Here is a 13,419-nt window from a genome sequence, read left to right on the forward strand (position 1 = left end):
AAGTATAGGTAAATAACGCGTTCGAAATTGTACGGCCGGCGATTAGGTAGGTACCTATCAAAAAATAATGTACCTAAATCGAAAAACACGATTATATAATACGCAGCGTGTATACGTTTTGCCTTTAAAAAACATACACCGATCTCTTATTAATTGTTGGTATCAAAATATAATTTAAATAATGTAAATCGAGAGCGTAGCGAGCGACTTTATTATGCATTATTGGTTGAAGGTTCTACTAAGTTGCCTCTCGTATGTGACTATGTGAGACACACCCATAATAGGTAGGTACTAAAATCCTGAGTTTGACACTAATTCAAAAGTCACTGCAATTCGTCTTGTATGGTAATGAAGTATCTACGGCTACTTATTTAACACAAATATTCTATAGGTAACAAAAACCAAAAGTGATTAAACTAACTAATCTACCTGTTGTTTGCATTCCTCAGCAATTATTGAATACAAAATAAATATACAATAGTCTTATCCTAGTGTCTTAAGCTCAATTTTAAACAATTTTTAAAAAAGATAAATCATAGCTTTTTTAAAAAATAATAATAATACAGTATTTGAGTATTATACATAATATGTACATATTTAAAAATAAATTATTTCGGGTTTAAAAAATTTGATTTTTTATATTTCGAAGTTGGTACACTTGGGTTTTTGATGTGCCTCGATTTTACGTTTCTTCCAGAAGAATAACCGAAAATTTATGTTGTTATCTCGAAGAAAGAACTGCTTAAACTTGAGTCAAGAGATTAGAATTTAGGAGTGATGTTACTTGTGTACACACTGGAGTACTGGACAGTGGTACGGCCCGGCACGGGGAATCACGAGTGTTAGTGAATAACAATATTTTTTATCAAAGTCGGTTTACTTTTTTTTGCTGTTTTTCAATTTGACATTTAATATTTACCCGTCACTAGCTATTTTCAATTTTTCATTTTGTTTTTAACGTTGGACGTGATAATTCAAATTAGTCGCTGAATTTAATATAACCACAAACATAGTGTAATGGGTGAAGACAAAGGTAGTATTTAAATTATGTTTAACTAATATATATATATATATATTGTTTTTTATTAATAAAATCATATTCATGCAACATAGAAAGAGAACGAGACAGGGACCGAGGAGAACGTGATAAAGAACGTGGTGAGAGACGACGACGTTCACGATCTAGAGACCGCGAACGTCATCGCAGACATCGATCAAGAAGTCGCGAAGGACGTAAACGTAGTAGATCTAAGTCACCTAAAAATAAGTCAAGACGTAGAAAGCCATCTCTCTATTGGGATGTTCCACCACCAGGTTTTGAACACATTGCACCTCTTCAATATAAAGCTATGCAAGGTAAAATATAATATTCAATATCGTAAATAGGTAGATAGGTACTAATTTTTTTTTTATAGTTGAATAAACTCTTATTTTTAAATTGGTAATTGCTTAAGTAAATTCAAAATTAATATTATTATAATAGATATAATTAATAATTATTATATTAAATTAACTATTTATTAATTTATTTATCTTTTGGCTTTGTCTTTTAAAATTTTAATTAAATTAGGTATTAATCAAACCGCCTCTTTGAAATAAATTATACATTTATTATTATTATACTTTAAATTAATATACACTGTGTACCTACATAATATGCATAATATCTTCATTAACATTATTTTGGGAAAGTGGAACAAATCTAGTTTAGCGGCCACGCGAATTTTTCGATTTTTTTTGCCGAAACCCTAGTAAATCAACGTTTTAAAAACGATGGTGCAAAAAAAAATTGGCGGAAATCAATAGTTTTTGAGTTATACCATTTTGAAATTTGAGTTTTTCTACAATATACTTATATGGGTAATTTTATGCAAAGTTTCGAGCTAAAATAGTGTGGCGCAGTGGTCTGCACCCAAAGTACCATTATCGTGATCTCGGGTTCGGACCCGACATTCAGAGAAAAAATTTTTGCACTTTTTTCCTCGTTTTTTCGTCGAATTAATTTTACCCCTTTTAACCCTGCTAGGTGACTCAGTGCAACAAAATGCATTTTTTTAACCCTGTGACCTACTCGAGGTGGTGTTGCATAGCAAATCGAGGGATATTTTCGATTTGTGCGGAGCGGACCTAACCATTATCGTGATCTCGGGTTCGAACCCGACAGAAGAAAATACATTTTTTACACTTTTTTTTCATTTTTATTTTTATTATTATAAAGAAAAATCAATTTAAAAACTATTCCGATTCTTCACTAGACACTACATCAGTACTGCTTTCAGATTCCGATTCTGCAGTCTCCACGAGATTGTCGACTGTGTCAGGGTTGGCAGGGTTGTATAATATGGAACACAATCGGAAGAACTCTGTTAGGGGGTCAACATTTTGTACTCGACACGATTTTAAAAACATATGTTTTGCCAAGTACCCTGCGTAGAATCGTTTCTTACGACAATATTGGCTCATGGATGCTTTAGCATGACGCCACATCCCTTCCACATTATTAGTATGTGCCCCGGTCTCAGGGTCCTTAAATTGAATTGAGTGATTGACTGTTAGATGTTTGTAACCCTCGTCTTTCAAACAATCATAACTCTAAATTTATCAAATCAAAATTAATCTTAATAATGTAGGTATAAGAGTTGTAAATATTAAATAGATTACATACTTTCCAACAATCGCTTATTATTAATGTCCCGGGTAAAATCCATTCTTTAATCACGACTAACAACGTATCTTTATCTCTGCGTTCAACAGGTATTAAGAAACATTTACCTGTTTCCCGCTCCACACCACCAAAAATCCACTGCCCCTCCACTCGATGCCCTCGGTAATATTTCCGCCGACCAAACTTCGACTCATCGATTTCAACAGTTTTACCTTCACCGCCTTCATAATAATAAATGTAAATAAAAAAATAATGAACAAATGAATCATGTACAAATTATGGAAACAACAATATTTACCGATTTTTTCATGACGTAAAATCATACCATCAAAAACTACTTCACGATGGAATGATGCCCAGTCAACAACCGTTTGTTGCGCAACATCAATTTCCTTTTTGATGAAAGATTGAGAAACATTCTCCGTCCACAAATAAGAAAATAACACTAGTTTCCAAATCGACATGTGAGATTTTTCAAAAAAAGTATTTTTTCTGATGGATTGTCGAAAATCACATCTTACTTTTTTTTTAGAAACCAATGACGACTTTCTGCATCGCCATACAAAGCCATCGACATAGTCACTACTTTCTGACAATATTAGAAAATGGTTATTGTTACATTTCAATGTATCTGGCTTTGCAATGAGACCCCAAGATTGAAGCTGTTCAATGACCGTCATGGACAACGGACCATTTTCATTGCACTCGAATAATTGAAACAATTTAATCACAGACCACATTATTAAATTCAAAGTAAGAAACTATGTACGTGTAACCAATACTGCGTTAGAAACAGCTATGAACCAAAAATAAGTATCTTTATCTTAAATCATATACTGAAATTTGTACATTCATATACTGAAATTTGTACATTCGATAACGGACATCGGATTACCTAATCGCTGCGCTCACTCAGACTTTTAAAAACGAACACATCACTCGACTTGCTATGCAACACAACCTCAAGTAGGAGTTGGGTTAAAATGCATTTTAAAAAATGTAAAAATGTAAAATGCATAAAATTTGACTGCGCGTGTTTCGGCACTCGTCGCTACGCTCCTCGGCGCCGTCGCTCCGCTCCGCACAAATCGAAAATATCCCTCGATTTGCTATGCAACACCACCTCGAGTAGGTCACAGGTTTAAAAAAATGCATTTTGTTGCACTGAGTCACCTAGCAGGGTTAAAAGGGGTAAAATTAATTCGACGAAAAAACGAGGAAAAAAGTGCAAAAATTTTTTCTCTGAATGTCGGGTCTGAACCCGAGATCACGATAATGGTACTTTGGGTGCAGACCACTGCGCCACACTATTTTAGCTCGAAACTTCGCATAAAATTACCCATATAAGTATATTGTAGAAAAACTCAAATTTCAAAATGGTATAACTCAAAAACTATTGATTTCCGCCAATTTTTTTTTGCACCATCGTTTTTAAAACGTTGATTTACTAGGGTTTCGGCAAAAAAAATCGAAAAATTCGCGTGGCCGCTAAACTAGATTTATACCGGGAAAGTATAAATGTAATACATAATATTTCAAGTTTATGAACTTTGTAACCGAATACTGCCTAGCAAATATATCCAGCTAATTAGCTATATTATGTGTTTAGCTGCTGGACAAATTCCTGCGAATACAATGCCAGATACTCCTCAAACAGCTGTCCCTGTGGTTGGATCTACAATTACACGCCAAGCAAGAAGATTATATGTTGGCAACATACCATTTGGTGTAACAGAGGTATTACTATCATTATTAATTATTATTATTATCTTATACAAATAAACATATTTTTATTACATTTTTAGGATGAAATGATGGAATTCTTTAATCAACAAATGCATTTATCTGGATTAGCTCAAGCTGCTGGTAATCCTGTACTTGCATGTCAAATTAATTTAGATAAAAATTTTGCATTTTTGGAGGTATGTACAGATTTCATATAATGCTATTATAAAATTGAATGAAAATTTAAATTCATTCAATTTTAGTTTAGGTCTATTGATGAAACTACTCAAGCAATGGCTTTTGATGGTATTAATTTCAAAGGCCAGAGCTTGAAAATAAGACGACCACATGATTATCAGCCTACACCTGGAATGACCGAGAGTAATCCGGTGACAAACTATAATTCTGGAATGACTTTAGACATGAGTATGGTGATATTTATTTTTTTTTAGATAAAAATATAATTTTTTATTGATTTTTTTGGTGTAGTGAAATATGACTCCAGCTCATTTGGTGTTGGAACAGTTCCAGGTTTGTATTTTGTTCTTATTTAGATTAAATATTCTTGGTCATTAATAATTGTTATGTTTTTAGATTCACCTCACAAAATATTTATTGGAGGATTACCAGCTTACCTTAATGATGAACAGGTAAATCTTTTTAGTAATAAAATCCAGCTATTTATTTTTAGCTTAATGGTCCGTCATTAGCAGAGGTACATTAGGTCAATACAAAAAACATGGTTTGAGAAGAAACAAAAATAGTGTACATTTTTTTTTTTTTTTAGCATACATTTCAGGTTTTATTTTTTGTTTTTTTTTTCAGAAAATATATTCTTGTTTTGTGTATTAAAATATAACAGTTTAGATTTACAGGGACCTAGGGTATTTATTTAGGGTCGCCGTAAGAACATGGATTCTCCTTGCCAGCCTTTTATTGGCTTTTCATTATGCTTGCAATACATTTACTTTTCTTTCTGTCTGAAAACAAATGTAAGTAAAAAGTATTTAAAAAAAAAAAAAAAAAAGAAGAAGTATGAAAATTTTCAATAGAACAGTAAAAAGCTAATAATTGTTCCTCTGCTATACCCCTTGCCCTTAGCTAGATTACTTGGTTGAAAATGAAACTCTTTGATACGACTGCTTCGTCTGTCCAAATCGACATACAGGCAAGTGGTGTTTCGGAATATTACGTTGGTTATGTATCACAGGGACTAAACTGTTCTTAAATTTTCTTGAATAATATTCATACTTATAAAACTAACAAGAATAAATTTAATTTCTTTCTTAGTGTACTATTATATAAAATATACTCTAAATGTAGAATTCTAAATAACGAGTTGGTAACTTTTAAAAATTAAATTTTCAATTAAAAACTGCAGCAAAAGGTGGATATTTTTATTAATTTAAAATGTATATATAATATTGAATATTATACTTAAGAAGCAAATAATAATAAGTAATATCATCTATTAAATAATAAACCATTGACCATTCACATAGTTTTTGATACTAATTTATTCACATTAAATACTACTGTACCTCAGTATAAGTAAATATTTTATATAGGTATATAATGTAGATAATTTTATTTATTATCATAAATAATTATTTCTTTTTATTCAACAATATAAAGTAAATAAAAAAAAAACAGTGTGTACAAATTGAAATTAAGTACTTATTTTACAACTTTTTAAGTTTACAAACTCTTAAATTTGTCTATATTGCATAAAACAGAGATAAAATAACAACAATCGTGTAAACAAACTAGTTAAAAATACGCCACAATAAAACACAAAGTAATTGTGAAAATTATTCTATTTATAAATTGTTTTAATTATTAATATGTTGGTAGATATTTAATGAAATGAATACAATAGGAACCTGATCACAAATTTAGGTGCTTATTAAATTAGTTTGGCAACTTTTTATTCCTTATGAGTGGTCTTTGGTTTATAAATATTAATATATAAACTAAGTTAGTTAAAAAGTAGAATACCTTTAAAAATATTTAGCATTAAGTCTGCTTTTTTTAATAAAATAATTCTTATAATAAAGCATAAAGATTGGATGTAATACGGGTTAATAAAAAATAAAAATATATTTAAAACTATTATATAACCTGTGAGATTAAAGTTTAACAAATAAAATTAAGTTTTGGCTTGTAACAAACTATTCTTAGATATTTGGAATATATGAGTGTTAAAAAAAGTACATTTCTTATAGATTACATTTTTAAGTTTTAAATAAATAAATTTTTTTATTTTTAAATTGCATACTATTTATAAATATTACTATGGGAATTTTAAACAAATATTATTAAAGGTTAATTAGCATCCAATATAATATTATATCATAATAGATTTTATATTATTTATTTATATGATAGGTGAAAGAACTACTTACATCATTTGGTCAGTTAAAAGCATTCAATTTAGTCAAAGATGCTGCCACTGGCTTAAGTAAAGGTTATGCGTTCTGCGAGTATGCTGATGTTGTGATGACTGATCAGGTAAAATAGTCAACTTAATATTCAAAAGAAATTTTTAAATACCTTTTAAGTCATTGTTTAACAAAAATACATTTTTAAACTGGTAAATATAGGCTATTGCTGGTTTGAATGGTATGCAATTAGGAGAAAAAAAATTAATTGTGCAGAGGGCCAGTATTGGTGCTAAAAATCCTGGTCTTGGTCAAGTACCTGTAACAATTCAAGTCCCTGGACTTACGGTTGTTGGAACTGCAGGACCTCCAACTGAGGTAAATGTTTTTTTTTTTTTTTTAAATAAAATAAAAAATAAACATTTTTAAAATCATTTATAATTATTCATAGGTTTTATGTTTACTGAATATGGTAACTCCTGATGAACTTAAAGATGAAGAAGAATATGAAGATATTCTTGAAGATATTCGTGAAGAGTGTAATAAATATGGCGTAGTTCGGTCACTAGAAATTCCACGACCTATTGAAGGAATTGATGTGCCTGGTTGCGGAAAAGTATTATTTTTATTTTTTATTATTTTCTAATAAATTAAATATTTTAAAAATGTTGTTTTTCAGGTGTTTATAGAATTCAATGCTATTGGTGACTGTCAAAAGGCACAACAGCTTTAGCAGGCCGAAAGTTCAACAACAGAGTTGTGGTTACTTCTTTCATGGAACCAGACAAATATCATAGAAGAGAATTTTAATAACAATGCAAACTAATAATGAAAATATTTGAATTTTTATAACATTTTTAAGTTACAGAATCCCTCAATACTGAATTATGACTTAAACTAGTTCATTAACCTTTAGATGGATTTTTTTTTGTTTTTTTTTTTCAAGAAAATATGTTTTTAACTTTAAGACTTAGTTAAAAATATATATAAAAATTTTACCAATTTAAATAGTTTAGTAAGACTTAATACGATATATGTATTGTATCATCTATAAATTATTCATGGAAATAATTTTTCATGAGATAAACTTACAAACAGTATTTAAGTAACTTTGCTAAATTTAACCATACACAATATGAAGTGTATGTATGTCATAAGGTCTTTATTTTTTTTTTATATAAAAAATTATTTAGTATTGATTTAAAAAAAATAAACATTGGGACATGCTTAAAGTTATATATAGTGTGTAAATTTGGTAAATCTACTTTAAATGTCCTACTGTATGGAATATTTTTTCATATAATCTCATTGTTATTCAACAATTATTGTTGGTACTGGCGTACTGCCATGGGACCACATATAAAATACTGAACTTGATAGTAATCAAATATATTTTAATTCTACTCAAAATTGCGTTAAAGTTACCTATATTAAACTCCTTAAATAGCAAATATTTAGTAAGTGTATTTTTATAGTTATGCTTATTTTAGTTTTACATACACTTCAAAATCCAATTTATTTTTAACTGTGATGATATTTTTAATTAATAATAACATATTAAATAATTTTTATTGTTCAAAGCTTAGTTTAAATGTTAAAATAACATATGGGCCAAAAATTACCAGATGACATTTTAAACCCATATTAAGTTATCCCTAAAAATTATACTTTGTCCCATTTTGATTAAATTTGAATAATAATAATAAACTGTGGAGAGTATATTAAGAACAAGTTATTTTTTAACATATTCAGTTTTCGTAAATTTTATTATTACTACCTACCTATATAAAATGATAATGTTATTTTTTATTTATTATTCATACTTGCTTATAAGCATAAAAAAAATATTTAAAACAAAGTTAACAATTCAACCAAGATTATTTCATGTTTATTGAGTTAAATAAATAATTAAGATTAAGAATGTTTAAGGATCAGTTAATACATTGTTTTTAAAATTAAATATGAGATTTGGTAAACTAGAACAAAAAATATCGATTTTTAAAGTTCTTTTTAATTAATATAAGACAACTACACATTCAATGGTAGAATGTAGATGTTCAATGCTAATTTGTATTATGATCTACAATAACAAGTTCTCAGTGTTAGATGCATTAGTTACATTTGGGTGGGAGATTTAGCGGATAATGTCAGGACTAGTGACTACAGACTAATTTTGTAGAACTAGCATGCACAGAGACGATAATTAATGTACATTTTTTAGTTATTTAAATTTTAAAAACTAGGTATTATTATGCATAACTATTTCCTTGTTTTCAATGCTAATATGACAATAAAGTAATTATAGAATATAAAAGGATCCAAATGGCAAATATCTTAGATATATTATAAATGCATCTAAATCGGCTATCTTTATAGTTTATAATATTTTTTATACACCAGTGAACAAAAAAAATTTTAAAAAATTACGCAGTCAGTGTATCTTCGTGAGAAATCGTCGTTTGTTTGTTTGTAATCGGTAATGGTGGTAGCACTGGTTATCGGCTTCTTTCGTTGACAACATCAGCTATCACGTGCGGTTTCCCGTCTTTTTCCAAATGTTTTGATTCTAGAAATTAGAACTAAAGAATCTTCATACCGGTCTGAATTTGATTATTCTGCTTTATTATTTCATAATTGCTTCACTTTCGTCCTCTTACGTCAGACGGCCAACAACAGTGCAATCATTATTGAAATTGAGCCCGTCACAAACTCTCAAAGCTTTCTCAGACCTAATCTGGAATCATGAAATTAGTCAAGTAAGTCGGTAGTTCAATTAAAGCCGCGGATGCCGGTATATTATTTTAATAAATCGAATTTTGGGGTTTACTCTATTTCCGAAAGGTTTTATATACACATATTAATTTAGTTTTTTAACAGTATTTACGTGTTCAGATTATAACTATTTGGCCAAGCAAATAGAAAATCTTACGGAAGACTTAACAACTGTTTGTTTACTTTTCAACCTATGTAGATTACTAGTAACCCATATTATATGATATTTATTATTTAATCAACTGGTAATTCGTATTAAATATACCTCTGCCCGTATGCATAGTCATTTTATGTGTCACATAAAACATAACAACAGGACTATGCATACGGGCACTAGTTTTTAAAATCAATACATTTTTAAGATTTCTATTAAAGTTGGGTACAAAGTGTATATTAAACTAGTGTATTTAATACATAGGATAATATATTAGTCTTGATTGTCCTTGTTTTCCAACTGATTTTGCAAGATGTATTTCATTAATTTCTTAATTCAACATCTTTAAATTACTGTTATTTTTATTTTTAATATAATTAAATAATCATTATTTATATCATGTTCATCTTTGCTTATTACACATATTTTAAATCTTCAAATGATTTAATTAACTCACAACATAACTTGTTATCTCCATATTATGAAGTCACTATTTTGTTTACTTTACTTTTATATCTATACATTATTTTTTACAACTAATTTACATTATTATTATAGACCTAATCCAAGTGCTATCTTCATTTACAATTGAAAAATGTTAAAACTTGAATTTTACTTATAAATCTTACCCTTACCTGTTTAGTTTAGTATAAAACTATATTTATACTTAATATTTTTTTTTATGAACCTATTGTTTATTGATTAAAAAAATTAACAAAGAAAGGAAATTAAATAAATAATTAAGAACCATTTATGTAGTAGTTTTTTGAGTGTAATTATAATTAGAAATGTGAAAATCTCTGAGAAATTAATTTTTAAATTAATGTTATTAATGTAGTCAATAATATTATTTTAGAATAGTATAAAACGATAGCTTAAAAACTTCATATATACCTACCTAGAATAAAACAAAGTTGGTAGTTGATTTTATAGAATATTTTATTTTAGTTATTGTTTAATGATGTACATAATAATAAGTAATAACTAGATAATATGTAATATATTACAACATGCCATTTTACATTCAATAATTTTTCTATGTTTTAGATTTTTGATGAAACTCAGTCATGAAACTGTAACATTAGAACTTAAAAATGGCACTAGTGTTCATGGAACTATTACTGGTAAGATTTTATAATTAATATTTGGAATGTTAGTATTCTTTTAGTCTAAAAATATATTTAATGTCAACCAAAAAAAAAAAAAAAATTATTGATACATAATATTATATATATAATACATATAATACATATTATAATAACTCACCAACAAAAATTTGCATTTGGGAATATGGCAAACAAATCCAAAAATAACCATAATTGATCAATGATCATAATATAATGAATTTTTAAAACTCTAAAAATGTGGTTGGTCAAGTTTAGAAAAATTTGATAATTATTTATTATATTGTTTCCTTTAACTATTTTGTTTTGTATACTATCTAACTATAAATATTAGTATAGTATGCCGTTTACTAATAATTTGTGTTCTACTATAAATAAAATGCTAGCACTAGTCTTTTATACATTTTATCTTTGTAGTATCCAATGCTTAACAAAATATTGGAGGTGGAGACTTAAATAAATTAGTAATAATTTTTAATTTGTTCCTAAAAGATGTGGAATTATGTTTTGTGGATTGCAAGGGGGTGGCAGTTTCAAAAAGGTTGAGAACTATTGTTCTAAACTGTAATCTTTGTTTATAGTTTTATATATATTCAATACTAATGTTTCAGTTGTATTAGATTGACATCAATAATTTTATATTTTTATTTTAGTAGGATGTAATTAAATATTTATTATTTATACAATTTTAGGTGTTGATGTAGCAATGAACACTCACCTTAAGGCTGTTAAAATGACTGTAAGAAACCAACAACCTATACATTATGAAACACTTAGTATTCGAGGTAACAACATTCGGTACTACATTTTACCTGACTCTCTTACTCTAGAAACCCTATTAGTCGATGATGCCCCCAAATCACGAATGAACCGTGGTGGACGAGGAGGTCGTGGAGGTTAGTATTTATATTTTATCATAGATTTATTTATTTCTAAATGAAATGAAATGTGTTAATTTAGAATAATTAAAAAAAATTTAATACAACTATTATTGTCTTAGGACCAGGAAGAGGTGGCCGTGGACGTGGAGGTCCTAGAGGACGAGGAGGTCGTGGTGGGCCACGTGGAAGTGGTGGTGGACGTGGACGTGGTGGCCCACCTCGGCGTTAATGCTTACATAAGTTATTCAATTTGAATTAAAATTTGTGTATTTTCAAATTTGTATGTGTATTGGTCTATTTTAAAAATATTTAAACTTTATTTATCAAGTTTTAAAATAAACTGTCCTATAGATTTAAATGTCTAATGCTTATAAATACATTTAATAAACAGTACCATATACCTAATATAAATGTATTTAATACTGATCTTATGACTTATTATTTGGTAGATATTAAAAAATATATATATATATTAATTTATTAAGTTGTCATTTAGTGAAAAATTCACATAATTTTTAGTTGTCTTGGTTTTTTTGTATCTTTAAATATTCAATAGTCACGACCATCTAAGTATATATGTTAATGCTATTTATGGTATATAAAAAAAATGTAATTCTCTAAGTCTCAAATATGTATATTATTTTTGAATTGGTTAATGGAAAATCTTATAAACTAAATTATTTTATACATTTAATTTATCATATTATTATATATATTTATTATATTTATATATGGTATATCAAACATTACATGAATGAAAATCATTTATTTTTCATATTATGTATAATTATTATTGTTTTTCTATAATGTTCATAATCGTAAGCTTTGATTGATCATTACTTTTCCAGTTTTTAATTATAACTATTCAAATTAATATGATAATTTAAAGTTTAATCAATTGTACTGCTCTACCTTATCTACCTAACCAAAATTAGTAGCACGGAAGAATTAAAGATACTTTATATGCATTTTTTAATATTGCTAGTATTTAACTTATAAATAAAAATACAAAATATACTTATTTCAAATTTTTTAATTAATAGTAATATTTTAAAATGCATATGACATTATCTCTTAAATATTTTTCTCTTTAAATATCATAGGTATTTTAACTCTAAAACTACTTATGGCAGTTTTGTTTGTTTTGTGTGGACATGGTTTTACTGTGGAAAATGAACTTTCAATGTCCTCTTAACATCATATATCAAAGGCTTTTCCACTATCCTCCAAATTTATTTTTTAATTTCAATTTAATAGTAACTACTACATATTATAATAATTATTTATGATATTATACTCATTAGTCATTATTAATTATTTGTATATTTTTATATTTATTCATAAGATCTATTTTTGGACCTCGCTATCTCATTTGGTCCTCCCTCCTACAAAATCTACTATGACATCTGTCATAAATAAATTAGATAATCCGCATAACTAGGATACTAATATAGTCTATACATTTTCAAATATCAGTGTTTTTTACTAATTAAATTTAATCTGTTCTGAAGATGGTTTTACAATAAAATACTGTACCTTCGATGTAATATAGAATAGTATGCTAATACTTTTTTTTTTCATAGAGTATCAATATTTAGTCTGCTTGATTTCTATATTATTTAGAGTCAGGTACAGCAGAATGCCTAACCTGAACTTGTTAGTTATTGAATTACAATTAATTAAAAATGAGCTCAGAATGTTTGGGTATAAATTATAA

The 13,419-nt window shown here is 27.7% G+C and overlaps 2 protein-coding genes across 2 annotated transcripts; both read left to right on the top strand.

The window, feature by feature from the left end:
• The first annotated feature begins 729 nt into the window (after positions 1–729).
• Positions 730–8,007, top strand: LOC114125884 (splicing factor U2AF 50 kDa subunit-like). Its single transcript, XM_027989686.2, is given in 12 exon segments — positions 730–1,033; positions 1,114–1,356; positions 4,275–4,402; positions 4,471–4,587; positions 4,654–4,816; positions 4,880–4,921; positions 4,985–5,040; positions 6,779–6,901; positions 6,994–7,149; positions 7,223–7,387; positions 7,451–7,496; positions 7,499–8,007. Coding segments are annotated over 12 exon segments (1,338 nt in total). The 5' UTR covers positions 730–1,017; the 3' UTR covers positions 7,582–8,007.
• Positions 8,008–9,298: 1,291 nt separating this feature from the next.
• Positions 9,299–12,128, top strand: LOC114125902 (probable small nuclear ribonucleoprotein Sm D1). Its single transcript, XM_027989718.2, has 4 exons — positions 9,299–9,527; positions 10,745–10,821; positions 11,514–11,717; positions 11,822–12,128. Exons 1-4 carry the CDS (start codon positions 9,514–9,516, stop codon positions 11,929–11,931), a joined length of 405 nt encoding a protein of 134 aa, XP_027845519.1. The 5' UTR covers positions 9,299–9,513; the 3' UTR covers positions 11,932–12,128.
• Positions 12,129–13,419: the final 1,291 nt, after the last annotated feature.

Source organism: Aphis gossypii, chromosome 2 (genome assembly GCF_020184175.1).
Source record: "Aphis gossypii isolate Hap1 chromosome 2, ASM2018417v2, whole genome shotgun sequence".
Classification (NCBI taxonomy): domain Eukaryota; kingdom Metazoa; phylum Arthropoda; class Insecta; order Hemiptera; family Aphididae; genus Aphis; species Aphis gossypii.

Bases quoted from the DNA above. Each gene is read 5' to 3' on its own strand.
- LOC114125902 (XM_027989718.2), top strand. The intron at 10,822-11,513 runs GTAAGATTTTAT...ATACAATTTTAG, and splicing joins TGTTCATGGAACTATTACTG to GTGTTGATGTAGCAATGAAC. The intron at 11,718-11,821 runs GTTAGTATTTAT...TTATTGTCTTAG, and splicing joins TGGACGAGGAGGTCGTGGAG to GACCAGGAAGAGGTGGCCGT.